We start from the raw sequence: 16,236 nt of genomic DNA, 5'->3' as shown, positions 1-16,236 counted from the left end.
TTTTTTTTTTTTTTTTTCTAGAAACGTTTCGCGCAAAATCACGACGGGTGTATCAAATATTACATTATCTGTCGAACTGAATCGGTTCTCGCATTGTCTTTGGCATGTCTCTGTCGATTATTATACATTGCTTCACGACAATAATTAGTAATCAATAACGAGAAGCGTTGCGGCAAAGCACCGGGTTGCAACGCGAAGGAAGAACGACGATCAATGGCGCATCACTCGGCTATATTTGCACAAGCTGCATGTCCCTGCGACACAATATCTAACCAATACCTAACAATTATGACACATTTTTCCTAAAAAAAAAAAAAAAAAATAAAAAAATAAAATAAAAAACATATCGCATTACACCGTAATTCGAAACTCATTCGCAATTTTTATACAAGCAACACACCGCGAGATGCGCGCAAATAAATGCGTCATTAATCTTCATATAATCGTCGATCCGCGCTCGAAACGGTGTCCTTCGGCACACGGCAGTGTAATTTATCTTGAAGAACTGTCGATTCTTCGAACCACGATGAAGAGCGATCGATTCGTACACAGCGCGTTTCTAATCCGATATCCAAATTAATTAATTTGTAATATCACATAATTTTGAAGATACAATAACTTTATTTTAGTACAATCAATATTTTTGTTTTCTCGGACGCAGCGAGCGTCCGATAATTGACATAAGCGTGTGATTAAAAATTTCAGGGTTTTTCTCCGGCCTTCGTGCCTAGAAACTAGGACCAACTTCTAGGACGATCGTCCTGTACTTCAAGGAAGCGGAAAACTTACGATCGTATAAATTGCACGTAACAAATGTAAACGTACGTACGAGAATACGACGATATCTTTTCCGCTTCTTCAAGTTACGGAACGGTTAAAAAGTTTTTGTGGGATGTTCATCGTGTTCGAAGATCGCGAAGAACATGCTGTGTGTGTTTGTTTTGGAAAAAATTCGGAGAGAAATAAAACCAACAACGATCCTGGACTTTGTGACTTGTTTCTGCTCTTACGCGATCCCCTCGCCGTTTTTTTTTTATCGTCACACTCGTGATTTTACGTCGGATCGCGCATATATCTCGTGTGATTTTTCCGGATTTACATCTTTGAGCTCAACTCTTTATCTTGTTCCCCCTTCCCCAACCCCCTCCCTAACAAACTTTCCAAGGACGCGAGCCGATTCTGAAAGAATCTCTTGTCTATATTCGCGTTTCTTTTCCCCGAGAGAGAATCGGCGATGGATCGAAATAAAACAAAAAGAGATGTTCTTTCCCCCGTATGTACTACTACATACATTTTTGTTCGCGACGAGTATCACGAGTAGAAAAACGCGCGACAACAGACGACCGAGACCGCAACTATACAAATTTCTCGATGAAAAGGAAGCCAAAGAAAAAATCGTGTACTGACGGCGGTATGTGCGGTATCAAAGATTGTACTAATCTATCGAGATATAGTATATAAATTCTCCTCTTCAAGAAAAAACCCTCAAATCAAACAAGCAGAGAAAGAGATCTTATCTCCTTCTCGTTTTGGATTTGAATTTCGATCGGTTCGATATTTTTTTTCTCACACGTATGATCACAAAGTAAGGAGTAACTTGCACATTTGTAGCACGTGTAAAAATAGGTTCTTCCGTTTCGCGCTAAAAAAGTAGCGGTATATTTAATATTAAAAGCGTAAAATGTGTGTGTGTGTGTGTGTATATATATATATATATTGTATAAAACTCGCAGAATCTCAATCCATCGCCGAATCGATCCCCTGTAGAGAAAAACGATTTTAATGTTTTTTTTTTTTTTTTTTTCCATCGCTTCGTTTCGCTTTTCTCCCTTATAAATACGAGGTCGAGGAGATCGACGGAAAAATAATATGTATAAAAAAAACCACAAACTTTGCGAGCTATTTTTCGAGATAAAATCTTTTATGCGAAAACAAGCTCGCCGATCTCGCGCGGGATCTCGCAACGTGAAGCGACGAGATCCCTCTTTATCCGGTCACGAGGAGGATCTCCTCGGCTCATTTGAGGTCCTCGTCGTCCTCGTTGGCGAGCAGCTCGTCGATATGCTTCTCCCAATCGTTATCGCTGGCGCTGGCGTCTTTCGCGTACGTAGTGCCGCTCCTCTCGTGACCGCCGGTTCCGGTTCCGGTTACTACCTCGTAATCCTTTAGCTCGGCCTCCAATTCACGTTCCCAATCTTCTTCTGCGGAGAGGCACAAGCAGCGTTGTAGCTATTTTGCAGAGAGGTCCACGCGCTCAGGTCGTGTGTTTATGTGTATGTTTGTCTGTGTCTCGGTCTCTGTGTGTGTTTGTGTCGAAATTTGTGTTTCGCGCGCTGAATACGGGAGTGCGTATGACGCGTTTGGGTCGAAATTCACGTGTGTAAAAAGTCTGTGTCGCGCGAGTTTCGTGTGCGTGTAAGAGTGTAAAGAGAAGGGGGGGGGGTTGAGGGATCGAAATTACAAGGACGGGATAAATTAGTAGAATAGAGAAAGACAGAGAGAGAGAGAGAGGACGGAAAGAGAACGATGGAAAACGATGAAAAGGATGAGACTTTTGACATGTTCTCTTTGCGTTGAGAACTTCAATATTCGGTTTGTTAATAAACGCGTTTACAATACAAGAATATGTTAGCAGCCTGAGAAAGAAAGAGTGAGAGATGCAGAAAGAGAGAGACAGAGAGAGACATTACGCGATTATGTCGAGGACGTGATCGCGATCCTGCGCTTTTTTTTTTTTTTCCTATCATCGCGTATTTTTTTATTTCTCGCGGACGACAACGACGACGACAACGATGACGACGTACTTAGGCCTGTTCTACAATACAGCCGTAAGTCGCAAGACATTGACCAATCGCAATCAATTATTCTTTTGTAATTGGTCTGTGATTGGTCAATTTTTTATGACAGTATTGTAGAACAGGCCTTAATCACACGATCGCCCAATTGTACTAGCTAACTCTCTGAAAATTACAGCGAATTGCCAAGGGGAGGGGAATAGCTGGTTAATCACGTTTCGCTTAACGTACTCGTTACAAAAGTGACTGGCTCACAATTACAAAAGTAATTAGTCGGGATATTCGCGACTTAAACGCCTCGGAATGCAATTATCGAAGCGGCGCTGCCGCCGTAGGAATGATACTCGTTGCGCTAAATCAGCGGTGCCCAAACTCTGTGTGTATATATACTCTGTGTGTATGCGTGAGTGTGTGCTACAGAGATAAATAAGATAAACAAACTCTGTAACACAGTTAACATGGTGATAAAAAAATTCAATATTTACTTTCTTTTACAGGACTTTTGTAAAAAAAAAAAAAAAAAAGATAGAATTTAATCGTGACACCTCTAGCTCCGTTTCAATAAACAGTTTATACAAAACTATTCACATTATTACTGTTTTCCTTTATCTATATTACAGCTGTCGCAGTTTAAAATATAGTTTCGATATACCGTTGGACACCACTGCGCCAAATAATTCGTCGTCCAAGCGCGCAATTATCTAACATTGTTGCCCACAATACGCTTTTCTTTTAAACCTGCAGGAATAAACTAGTAGTAATAATAGGCGTTTAACAAACGCGGCCTTTTTCTATATATGTATATATATAAGTAGCTAGTTTTCTTAAATAATACCTTCTTATATTTCTCCTAGTCGTATCGCCCGTCTTTTCTTTTTTTTTTTTTTGTTATTTTTTTTCCCCCTTATTACGCTCCAACAACTAAAACGAGCACGCGGCGGGTTATTTCTAAGACGTAGCCTTAAAAATGTACTTTAAAAAGAAAGATCGACGTTCTTCTCGCGCATGAAAGAGACGTCGTCTTTTTTCTTTTTTTTTGTTTTTTTGTTTTTTTTTTTCTTTACGGAATGACACGCAGGGACGAAATAGTGTGAAAATGCTTCGCGCGAAAATGCTTACGCACGCTCTTCCCGTCCGTTCGATTCGTCCTTACACGCGCCCTCCGTCGAGCCGAGAGAGCGATATTTCGAATCCCCGACAAGGAAAAACCGAAGACCGAGCACCGGGAAAACCGAAAGCCATAATTCAGTTGTCGCCGTTACGTTACATACATCGAACCGAGAACCGGATAATCCGATATTTTCGTACGTCCTCCTGCAAGGATCCACGTTTTCTTCCGCGATAAAGCTGTTGCACTTGAAATTGAAAGCGGAAATAAAACACACACAAATACCGAAAAAAAAAAAGAAAAAAAAACCAACAACAACAACAACAGGTGCGAACGAGAAAACATTATATTATCTCACACGTATTATTTATCTCACGACAATCTATGCCCGTGTTCACGAGTCTTTTATTTTTATCCTCCGCGTTTTTAACCTCAAATACAAATTATAAAGATGAAAAAGTCGCGGACGCGGCGTAGAAAATCGCGAATTAAACGAGACGTTGGTCAAAGCAACGAAATAAATCAGTCGTTTCTCTCAACTAAAAAAACGCAACCTAAAAAATTTATCTCACGCTGCAATATAAAATTCATGACTCTCGCTCTCTACATATGATGTAGAAAATTATTACCATGTAAAAAAAAATATAAAAATATATAAAATTCAAACAAAACATCGAGCAATCTCTCTGAGCGACCCGTTCAACGTTTATACTAATACTGTTTCATCCGTCGACTCGTTTCCCCTGACACCGCTTTTAACGAATTGTCGTTTCGATAATTTACGGGGCGCGCGACTTTACGTCACCGTGAGTTTTGTGTATTTTTCTTTTTCCGCTCGCAGAGATACGTTTGTCTTTTTCTCCCCGATTGGGTGTTGGCAAATGCAATCCTCGTGTGCAAATCCTCGCGAGAGAGGAAGGGACGCATACAAATCGCCCGTCCGTTTTACGTTCCGCAAAATCGTCCGTTCGGAAAACTCGCAACACGTGCGCGCGCGCGCGCGCGCGCGTAATTAATTTATTCCACTTTTTTTTTCCACCTTTCCCCGGTGGACGGGCATGTAAACGGATAGCACCCCGGCCACAGCCGCTTCGCGCGTATATCGGAAGGAGATCGCTGCAACAGCCTACACCACCCACCCACGATAGTGCCGGGCACGAGCGGAATTGCCGGCTCGTTCACCCCCGTAAAACACGTATTGTCATTCAACGAATTTACAGCGACGCGCTGAAAAAAATCCGACCGCCTTCCGGCAATCCGCTCCGCAGGATCCGTTCCCGTGCGATTTGAATCCAGCTATCCTTCTGAACGCTCTTCCGGTGATTTCCTCCCCCGTGCGTGGAGGACGATCTCTATATAATTGTGTTCATACAAAATAACGCCGCGAAGAAGGGGATTCTTCGGGGGGAGGGGGAGAAAGCGATCGGATAAGTATAGCGCGCCGCCGTGTTTATATATACTTTTATTCAGTAATAGTGTATATATTTTTATACATATATTTCTCTTTTTTTTTTCTTCTTATAAGTCACCATTTAATTAATCTCTTACGAAGGTACACCTATGATTAAATTTGTTGTCTGCGCAACGTAATCTCTCGCGTACAATTAACTCGTGTTATTTTCCGACTTATCCGTTTTTTGTTTTTGTTTTTGTTTTTTTTGTATTTTTTTTTAAACATGTGTGTTCGCTCTTGTGTGTGTGTGTGTGTTTCTGTTCTTAATTACATGTTTACAAAGACACGAAGAGAGAATTGAGAACAGACTAGATTAATTGGAATTAATACAGAGAGAGAGAGAGAAAGAGAGAAAGAGAGACAACAGCAAAACGGTCACAGACATATGTAGCCAAGTAGTCATTTTGCTCCGCTCCGCTTGCTCATCCTCGTTACCTCCTTCCTTCTCGTTCCTCGTTCTCTCGCACAACCTCCCTTTTATGGATTATTGCATCTATTTTATTTTTTGTGTATCTTGTATTTTCGCGTAACGTTTCGACGTTTTCTTTTTCTACACGTTTCCTCTCTGTTTTTTGTCCTGCTCTTTTATTTCATCTTCGATTTCCGCGATACAACGGGCTCGAAGTGTTTCCGACCGAGCGTTGGATAAATAATATCCGCACAACTGCAGATATATATTTCTTTGACAGAGATACTGAAAATAAAATATAAAAACAAAAAAAAAAAAAAAAAGAAAAAAAACTAATTAATCTTTCAGGCTCGCAGGATCACGTTTTTCCACACGCTCTTGGCATTTTAAAACATTTTCCCGCGAATGCGCCCAGCTAATACTGTTCTCAGTTTTTTTTTTTTTTTTTTTTTTTTTTTNTTATTATCTACGTCGTTTCACAAATTTCCCGTTATCGTTTCAAGCGCGATCTGAATTATCTCCGAGCTTAACGTCGATTCAGACGGATCGGCTATCGGCGATAATTAACGCGACGACATCGACGACAGTAATAATAACGATGATATTCGCGGTACCTGTACATTATTGTATCACGACACTGCGCCCACCGTTCATCACACACACGCTCGCCGTTTGTTAAACCGCTCTGTTCAGACACACCGCAGCTAATTGCGAGCTTGTATCTCTCGCCGCCTCTATACCGAAACGTTATAACCGTTCCCCGATACCCTATCTACACGCGATTGTGACACCTAGATTACTTTCGACGAACTAAAAGGATCGCAATAAAAAAATACTAGTGTACGCTCTTTTCCCTCTGGAGAAGAGCCAATACATACATATATATATATATATATATTACCTTCCTCTTCGTTGGAATATAAAAGTACCATCAGAGCCCGTTTAAGAAAGAATTCAAAGATTCTCCCGCGCGAAAATAAACTCTGAGATCGCCGTTTAAATTACTTAAGTACTTGGAAAAGTTAACGTGACGCGGTGCAATGTCCATCTCGTCGATTGCGCGCTGTAAATTAAATTAACATTCTCAATGACACAGTTCAATTTCGACGACCGACTACTAATTGCTGTTCTTAAACCAGCTCTATGGGTCTATTTGCGAGCGCGTAATATTTTCGCAATTTGCGACGGGCTCCGCAATTGGCGAAAAAGCCAATTTCCACGATTTCATGCTGACTTCCTTCGTCGATTCGGGCGCCTGACGTTGCGCGTGATCCTTTTGCGACTGGCACGGGATCGCGTCGGCTGCCGACGATCGGAAACGGAACAATATATATATATATATATGTGTATATATATATGTATATATACATATATATTTATATATATATATATATATCGCGAAAGGAGGAGGAACACCAATGTTCGTCTCGTGGGAACGTTTGCGCCGTGCGAACGGCTTCGCGCGATCGAACGTGGCGGACACAGGAGAACGAAATAAACAAGTAGGATAAAACGGGAGAAAGGGTAAGGGAGAGACAGAGAGAAAGAGAGAGAGAAAGAGAGAGAAAGATTCAGGCGAGAAAGGGTTCGGTATCGCAAGAACTGAAATTGTCAGTTTTCGAGAGCGGGAAGCATGTATATCTCTGAGGGGGTGTGCTTTTTGGATAATGGCATTTGGGGGGCACTCTCCTCTTCTTTTAGGCTGTTGACAAAATAGAATGAAAAGCGGTCGTTTAGTCAGAGCGCCCATGTAACATAGACAGAAAGTGAGAGAAAGAGAAAGAGAGAGAGAAAGAAACAGAAAGAGAGAGAGAGAGAGAGACAGACGGTTAAAACGCAAAAACAGAGAAAGAAAGAGAAAATGAAAGAAAAAGACAGAGAGAGAGAAAGAGAGAGAGAGAGAAATAGACGTTCAACATCGACAAACATAACATGTCGGAACGTTGTTGCGTTATTACACTCGGAAACAAGCAAATTTCCTCTAAAGAAAGCGCAGACAAGGAGGATCGTAGGAAACATACAGAGAGTAGTATAGCTACGTAAACAAAAACAAAAAAAAAATAATATAAACGTCTAGCGGTGGTCAAGGTATAACACAGAAAGAGAAGAAAGATTAAGGTCAGGCTTTTCACGGCGGCATTAATTTCATACTCACGAGGAGAGTACTCTTGGACCGTGTCGTGGCACAGATCGAGCTCTCGCATCGATCAGCATGGTGACCCGTTTTGCTGGCGAGATCAATGAATGGTACCGCTCTCTCTCGCGAGCGCGCACAAGAAATGCCGATTTCTCAGCAACAAATTTCTTTATTAGATCAACTAACGCGAATGCAATCTACTTCAAAAAAAAAAAAAAAAAAAAAAATAGAAAACAATGTGTTACGCTTCCCGGGATTAAATTTGTAGAATTTCGCAACGGGGTTCGGTAAAAGACATCGATTTTGTTTTAACTTGCTTAAAATTCAATTATTCGAATCAATTCTTTCCGTTAGAGAAATTGGAATAATTGAAAAATGTCACTGAGAAAATTTCCGTTCGATTGATTATATATTACCCAACAATTATCGTCTGTACCATTCGTTAATCAGCCAGCAAACATAAAGAAAGATATTTTTAACTGCGTAATTAAAAATTCTCGTTGGTGGTCGTAACCAAAAAGCGAAGAATCGGAGGAATGGGCTCTATAAGGTCTCTCTAAATTGCACTCTGTTCCAGCCGGACGACTCAACTTTATAGACTCGATCTGCCGTCGTATAATATCGTTTCCCATTTGGGAGGGAAAATCTCGCGAGAGTCGTAAACGTTTTGGCGATGTCGGTTTCCAGAATCGCTCTCCTCTTCTCGCGCTCGGCTCTCTTTGTAATTGCCGCGATATATCTCTCGTCGTCCTGTCGACGGGGATTATTCCGTGGCAAAAGCTGCCGAGAATTAACGCGTTATCCGCCGGCAGATCTCGTCTCCGACACGACATAGGGACATAGTTAACGACGACCAACGATTAACGACTGACCTTTCGGCGGCTGCATTCCCAGCTTTTTCATCCCTTCTCGGACCTCCTCGAGGTCTGTGTCCGAGACCCTCATGGTATCGGACACGAACTCGTGACCTGGCGAATCGGCGCTGTTACTGCTCGCTGTCGTCCTCGCGTAGTTGGTGGTGGTTTGGCCAGTGGTCATTTGAACTGTTCGGCAAGACAACACTGACGGCTAAACTAGACGGGTAGGGTACGTGTGTGTACGTGTGTGTTTTGAGGAGCGCGTGTGTGTTTATGTACATTGGCGCGTGTGCTTACGTATCTAAATACTAATATAGCGCTAAAACTACCAGAACCTTTGGCACTTCGCACGCAAAACCCACCAGTCATCGTGAACGCAGACGCGCGCCGGACGCGCGGTTTCGTTTCCCCTCCGAAATCAATCGCTTCCAGTTCCAAGAACGCGGGAAGGCGGAGGGGAGATTTTGATCGATTCAAAGCCAACCGCGGAAAGGGGTTTAAATTAATTTAAACTGTTAAACTCGCTGCTCGACACATTAATCGATTTCGATGCGGGCTATTTATTGTAATTATCGAATTAAACACTCAAGTTTCACAACCGCGTCGGAAAGGGCAAAAAGCTTTTAGTCTTGATTTATAATTTAACGGAGATCTATATTTATCGTTTAAATTCCCGTTATGTTTTTCCCGTACGACACACAGTCATGTCGTTTCTCTTCCGTCCAAGTATCGGAAAAAGATTCTCGCGGATATCGCGAAATACCACGCGTATGAATCATGCGCAGGTGCGAAGATATCAGTTCTGCATCAGTTCCGGCGAGATATTCCCGTGATTCTTGGGTCAGACTATATTATCGAGTTTCCCCACACACTTTTCTTTCGATGGATTCAATTTCAACGCGACATGTACTGGAACTGGAGCGAAATCGGATTATAGCTTGGCTAAAGAAGAGACAACGACAACGGGAGTCGTCGGTTCAACGTCGATCGAAAACATCACTGTGTGTGAAATAGAAAGAAATGCGAGAGAACGAGAGAGAGAGAGAAAGAGCGAGCGAGAGAATGGGGATGAATCTCATGGGAGAGATTTCTATATTCACGGAATAATCTCCGGATTGAAGGATATTTCGATCGTGATTTTACTCCGCGATCGATTTCCTGACTTGACCAACGCGAGTATTTCCCTTTATTTCCATTAATTTATCCTCACCGATCGCAATTCCATTGTTTGCACAGCTAAGGGTGGTTAGCCACGGGGCGAATGACTCGCACTTCTCTCTCTTTTTTTCTTTCTCTCTCTCGTTCGTTTCACTCTGACGTTGTAATCCCGAGTGCGAACGTGATTCCATGTACAAAAGCTCACGTACACGACGGAACGTATCGGTACATTCGGTTCGGCGAGATACTTTCAATCCGTTAACTAAACCGCGTTGCGGGATTTAATTCAAACGGAATTCTTTTTTCTCTGTTCCCGAATTTGTAATTGTTAAATCTCGGATTTCGTTATACTTGCCGTAATTTTATAAACAATTTTACGTAATTCAGTGCCAGCACACGCGCGCGCAACATTGCGAATACGCGACGTACTCAAAAATTAATTAGTTATTAATGTTTCATAACGTATCAAATGACATGAAATTAATATCTCACGACATTACATATGCATAGATACATATTGGGGGTATATATCGCGACATCAATTAAATGCTGCAATAACTTCTATGTAAAGTACTCGTAGAAGTTGCGCGACTGACTCGGGGGAATGTTATAATTATGTACTCTGCTTATGTGTGTAAGCGCTTGGATATAAACTTATATCGCGAGAGACATCGCGAATGTCAAGCGTCGTCTTCGTTCACGTGAACTTCGTAAATTAAAACTTGGATCCTTCCTTGTGGACGAATACCCCGGTCTCTTTTTTCCCAGCATCCGGCGCGACATTTGCACAAAAAGAACGCACGCCACTTTCTACAGACACGTCATTTCAAAACTCCCATGCAAAAAGTCCATCGTGGAAACGCTTCTAATCGGAATTGCAAATCAGGCGTAAACGCAGCGCGACGCCGCCGCCGATCTCAAACCCCTCTGTGTCTCGCGTGCTGCATCTTGTAATTTGCATCATCCGACTCGGCGGGGGGTTTATCTCAGCGAGACGTCGAGCCGCGATTACAAAGGGGAAAGCCCCGACACAGACGATTGGAATATTTTCCGATAATAGAGATATTTAAATCAAAATGTGTCTGATCAATTGTCTGAGTTTTGAAAGTAAACTTGAAGCGAATCAATATTTATATTTGGAGTCTATAATTAATTGTGTATTTTTAAGATACTTCAATATCAAAGTCTTTTTCGATAAAATTAATGTTTAAAAATTTTGTATCTGTCTGAAACATCGTGCAGTTAAAATTAATTGCATTTATTTGAATAACTTTCATCTCGGTATTCACAATTGAACAGACTTTATGTTTTTTTTTTTTTCCAACGGCATGTGGGGTTTTCTCCCCCTTTAGCTTTAAATGAAGCTGTGTGTGTGCCGATAATCATCGGTACTATGACAGAACAGGGATGCGCGTCGAGCGACGACACCCCGGAGCGAAACTGGAGAACCTAATCACGTTGCAATGTCAATGCGAGCCGAAGTGGCGCACTACGGAAGCTGATCTATGTAGCAAGGAAAAGAGAGAAAACATCGGCAGCAAGTTACCTTGAGTGTGTTCGATACTATCGGTGGTGCTGGTTTGATTGGGGTTGCTTTCCTCTTGCTGGCTGGCCATCGCGTTCAGCTCGTAACCCTGACGCAGCAAGGACACTCGGTAGAAGTAGTTGCGCCAGAAATTCTCCTCGGATATACTGCCGTGTAAGTATAAACGGGATGAGTAACTCATAAACAACGATGACGACAATGGGAATTTCGACGAAACCAAATTACAGGATTCGAGAGTTACGAAGTAAGCGCTAATTAACGTCGCGTTTCGCATTTGATTAAAGCTGCGAATCAATTTTAATCCGCCTGTCTACATGAACGGATTTGCACACACAATGTATTCGAGAACGGGGATTTCACGTAGCAAGCCACAATAGTGTCGTCGTGATAAGATAACGTTACGTCACAACTTTGACTGACCCTGACATTTACACCGAGGTAGGAATATTTCGAGGAAAAAAAAAAAAAAAAAAAAAAAAAATATTCGACCGAAGCGGCGAGATTAAAATCATTTTAATAAAAAAGAAAGAGAAAATGTGCGAAAAGGTTCAACTGTTAAGTTTCTAATTTTCGTAATTGTTACGAAACTATTATACGAATTTTTTTACCATCTTGTTTTTGCGCGTTTGGCGTATATTTCGAATTAAATTCTACGAACAACGCAACGCATTTTGTTCTCGTCGAGTGTTGCGAGATAATTTAATCGCGTTACATTTCGCAAAATCAAACTGATCCGGAGTCCACTTACAACGTCAGTTAATTAATCAAATTATGTTCTTACAATCGCAATTCTCATTTGTAAATTGTCAACGGTTTAATGACGTACGAAGCATTAATTAATCTTTCACTACACGCTATGTCGCGTGATTACTCTGCAATTTTGTAAAACATAATCGTTTTTTATTGTAAGATACAGTCGCGCTATATAGAATTATTATATATTGTATTATTATTATACTGTATATAATTTGTTAATTTACAAATATCGCGAAATACAAATGTATGTATGTTACTTTTGCGAAGTTACACTATTTCCACATGATACGAGACCTTAATTTTCGTTGCGTAACAACAACGACGATTGGATCAAAGGGAATATAATTGTTCGGGAATGAATTTTCGCGGGAATTATTAAGTTAAATGGAACGAGAATGCGAAATGTTGTGTAGATCGCGCGTTATGACAGAAAATACTTTAATCTACTTACACTTTCGGGACAAGCTCGAACCTCATGGCTTCAAGATTCGGATCCAGGGCGAGGGTGGCTTGTGCCATTGGCTGAATAGCCTCAAAATCCCAGGCGAATTCCACGCCTGGTGGCGGTGCTCTCACGAAATTACGCCGATCCTGAAATCCATAAGAAGACAAGATCCCTCATTTAATCCTGACCAGCTCATCTAAAGCCATACGCTAAATTCATGACGTTAATCTTCTAGAACGACGCATAAATAAACAGTGAAGTGGCCTCCGGGTTATAAATTAATCGGTTAAAGTTCAACTTTCTTGCTTTAAGAGAGAAAGACAGAGAGAAAAATTTTCTCTCCAGAGATAAACGCTACTCAGTTTACAAGTCGAGAAAAAGAATCGCTAAAAACTTTCAAAAAACTAATAATAAACTAATAAACTTTCCGCTTAACGCAAAACAAAATTATACACACAAACCTGTATTTTAAATCCATTTATTTTATATCGCATAAGTAGTTTTAATTTTGTATTCATAAAAATTAAAACCAATCGTGCGCATTAACGAACAATGCCTGTTCAATTTTCGTTCGTAACAAAAATCAATTTGCAACAATGGAATGGAGAAAGTTATATATCGCGGAAACGCCCGAATTTAATTAGTCTTTACAACGCGCGACAATACAAAGGCAATCTGTACAGACAAAGAAACTCCTCCAACATTGAACCCGATATACGCGCGCAGCTGTGCTTGTGGTGTATTTTCGAGAAATTCGCGTTTATTTCGAAAATAAATGGTCGCGTTTACACACAGAAAAACTATAAAAAAAGTTCGCAGGATATTCAAAATATATATTCTTGTACGACATTTTCTACCCCGTATTTTTTTGCGCCGAAAAACGAAAAAACGACTAACGCTCGCAGAAATATCAACTTTTTGTATGTACCTTTTCCAAAAAAAAGGTCTGAGGAAGACGATCTCGCAAAACTCCAGTTCATCAAGAACTGTCACGGGAAATAGTTTTTGTGAAAATCTCAAAGTTCTCTTACGTCACACCGAGATCTCACACACAGAAAAAAAAAGAAAAAAAAAAGAGAAGAAAAAAGAAATACAAAATTCACTCACGGTGGAGAGCGACAGAACTTCCTCGCGCAGCGCATCCTCGTTCGGCGCGCCGACCCAAGGTGCAACAGCCTCAACCTTCTCGCCCGTCTGCTTGCTGGCGATGAAAGCCTCCTGTTCTTTGTTGAGTTCAGCGATCAGCCTCTGAAATGGAGAATTAATTCTGTGCCAGTGGTGGTTACGTGTGTCGCATATACAGGGAAATTGGCTCGGACAAAGGCGCGAATAAAGCGCGCGCGCGCACGCCTCGCTTTGGAAACCGCCGGTCGTTATTAACGCGAGGAGAGAGCTTATGGCACCGCACATCGTTGACGACGACAGCGGAAATAGCGCAGAGTTATACGCGATAGGTTTCACTTCGTTTCACCGAGAGCTTATTACTGTGCTAACATTCTACGATTTGCTGCCATCAATTCGTTCTCATTTGCAGGATATTAACGTGAATGTACATGATGTAAAGTCGCACGAGAACTTTATGTACTCCACTCTCATATAACGAGCTGCAGAAGCACATAAAACCCGGTTTGTATAAGTTAATATTTGTTTCTTAAAAAAAAAACCGGAATTTTTTAAGAAACAAATTTTTACATAAAATCTACATAAAATTCAGATTTTATTTAAAATATATCTTTTCATACGAAATGTCTTTTCATACGAAACATCACACACGAAAACGTTGCAGCGCGTCGAAGTAATTACTCTTGCACAAAGAGTGGGTTTTGCGAATTTATATATAAAAACCGAGAAAGTATGCAAATAAATGCAAAATTGGGTCAGATTTCTATTTCTTGCGAGGGTAATAATTACACTCGAATTATTGCACTCGAAAACCGCTATAATGGGTAACTTTCTTTTCCATTCAAACTTGGAAAGCAAAGGGGGAAAAAAGTTAAAAAAAAAAAAAAAAAAACGCAAATTGGAATAAAATAACGAATCCAACGTTTGAATGCAAAGAACGCGCGGCGGAAATGCGGAGGACCTCCTGCCTAATGCAGCGCGCGGATCGCGCCGGCGGGTTTCTTGTCCCTGCGATCGAGCGCGGATCAATGATGTAGCCGGATTCGCGTCGCAGGCGGTGCATTAGCCGCACAGCGGACAATATTCTATGCGGAACAGGAAACTACGGACAAAAGGATCGATAGCACAATTTTGTTCCTTGGCTGTGTTTCCGCCATCAAGCACAATGGAAACTTTCTTCTCGAGAAGAGGATTTTCTGCAGAGAATGTGTGTTGTCTTTTTTGTGCTTGCTTTTTTTTTTGTTTTACCACGTCATAAACCACATTTTATTGGTCGTTAGAAGCACGCACGTTTGTGATAAAAAAAAAAAAAAAAAAAAAAAGCAGCGCGATTTTCATTGCGTGTTGGCGTTCGAGTAAAAAAGAAGATATCGAAGAAACGTTTGTATTGATAAACGCAACAAAACGAATTGACGGCGCATGGAACGAACAGAAAAACGAACTCCTCGTAGATCAACGTGATTCGGATCTGAGACCATGTCGAGTTTTTACGAGCGAGCTTTTTCTCAGATTATCCGATTCCGATTATTTCCCGTTTGCAGCAGTCGCGGGAGAAAGGAGAGGAGGTGTGATTAACGAGGACGAGTTTTATTTATACCGGTGCAGGTGTCTATAAATCTTCTCCCGCGCACGATGAGCGCTCGCGCGAAGAAAGAAAGAAATGCCCGCTGTTTGCTTTCCGAAAAATTACATACACGCGCGCGCGTTTCTCTCGCTGTTTTTTTTAGAAATTGTAATAACAAAATACAAAAATCTCTCGGTCGAACGGATAAATCTCTTTTTCGCGCGCATATATACATACGCATATAAATGTAACATATCTCATATCCTATAAAAGTCAAAAGCGATTTACGATTACTTTTTTTCTCCGAGTTTTCTCTTCGCAAGTGTAGACTCGATCTATTTTTCACCGGATTTGCCGAGTGTTAAATTATTCGGAACGGCTGCTAATGATCACGGTTTTCTCTCACGCCATTTCGCATTAACGCGAACAACGTGCACTCACATTATCGATTTTTCGACACTTGCAATAAAGTTGTCTGTTCTCAAAGGAAGTTTACAACCGTATCGAATCGGCATAATTTCCAATTGACCGAAATACATTCATAGATCATTAAAAAATAACAAATACGTGAATATACAAATGAGCAAATAAAATTGGAACGTATTCGAGCTTTTAGAATCATCTCGCACGAAAAAAAAAAAAAAACAGCTTTTTGCCACAGCTAATCGCAGGTTGTTAAAATGGTATTTGCTGCTAAAAATTTTGCCACTACACATAAAAGCGGTTTGCTGCTGTTGCTAATATGTCTATGTAGCAGCGAAATACAGTGTCTGTCAAGTCATGTTGCTTAGCAACGTGAAAGTAGCTGTCCTATCTAATATGTGTGTGTGTGTGTCCACAGAAAAGAAAATTGTCTCCGCCAACAACTCCAACTCCATTGTTTGCT

General features: G+C 41.0%; 1 protein-coding gene across 4 annotated transcripts in view; it reads right to left on the bottom strand.

Moving 5' to 3' along the window:
• Nucleotides 1-307: 307 nt before the first annotated feature.
• Nucleotides 308-16,236, bottom strand: part of LOC109852956 (synapse-associated protein of 47 kDa) — a 69,069-nt gene continuing 53,140 nt past the window's right edge. Inside the window, exons 5-9 of one of the 4 annotated variants that reach the window (XM_020424604.1) lie at nt 13,772-13,912; nt 12,671-12,810; nt 11,464-11,609; nt 8,775-8,945; nt 308-2,201 (exon numbers count right to left, since the gene is read on the bottom strand). In XM_020424604.1, coding sequence (XP_020280193.1) covers nt 2,017-2,201; nt 8,775-8,945; nt 11,464-11,609; nt 12,671-12,810; nt 13,772-13,912 — 783 coding nt within the window. In that variant the 3' untranslated portion in view covers nt 308-2,016. Of the gene's footprint in view, nt 2,202-6,196; nt 7,468-8,774; nt 8,946-11,463; nt 11,610-12,670; nt 12,811-13,771; nt 13,913-16,236 lie in introns of those variants that run through there. The other 3 variants (XM_020424606.1, XM_020424605.1, XM_020424607.1) reach the window with 3 other exon arrangements.

Source organism: Pseudomyrmex gracilis, unplaced genomic scaffold (assembly GCF_002006095.1).
Source record: "Pseudomyrmex gracilis isolate BER0280 unplaced genomic scaffold, ASM200609v1 scaffold_41, whole genome shotgun sequence".
Lineage (NCBI taxonomy): Eukaryota > Metazoa > Arthropoda > Insecta > Hymenoptera > Formicidae > Pseudomyrmex > Pseudomyrmex gracilis.
Note: the sequence above shows the minus strand (reverse complement) of the source record. Positions and strands in the feature narration are given on the sequence as shown.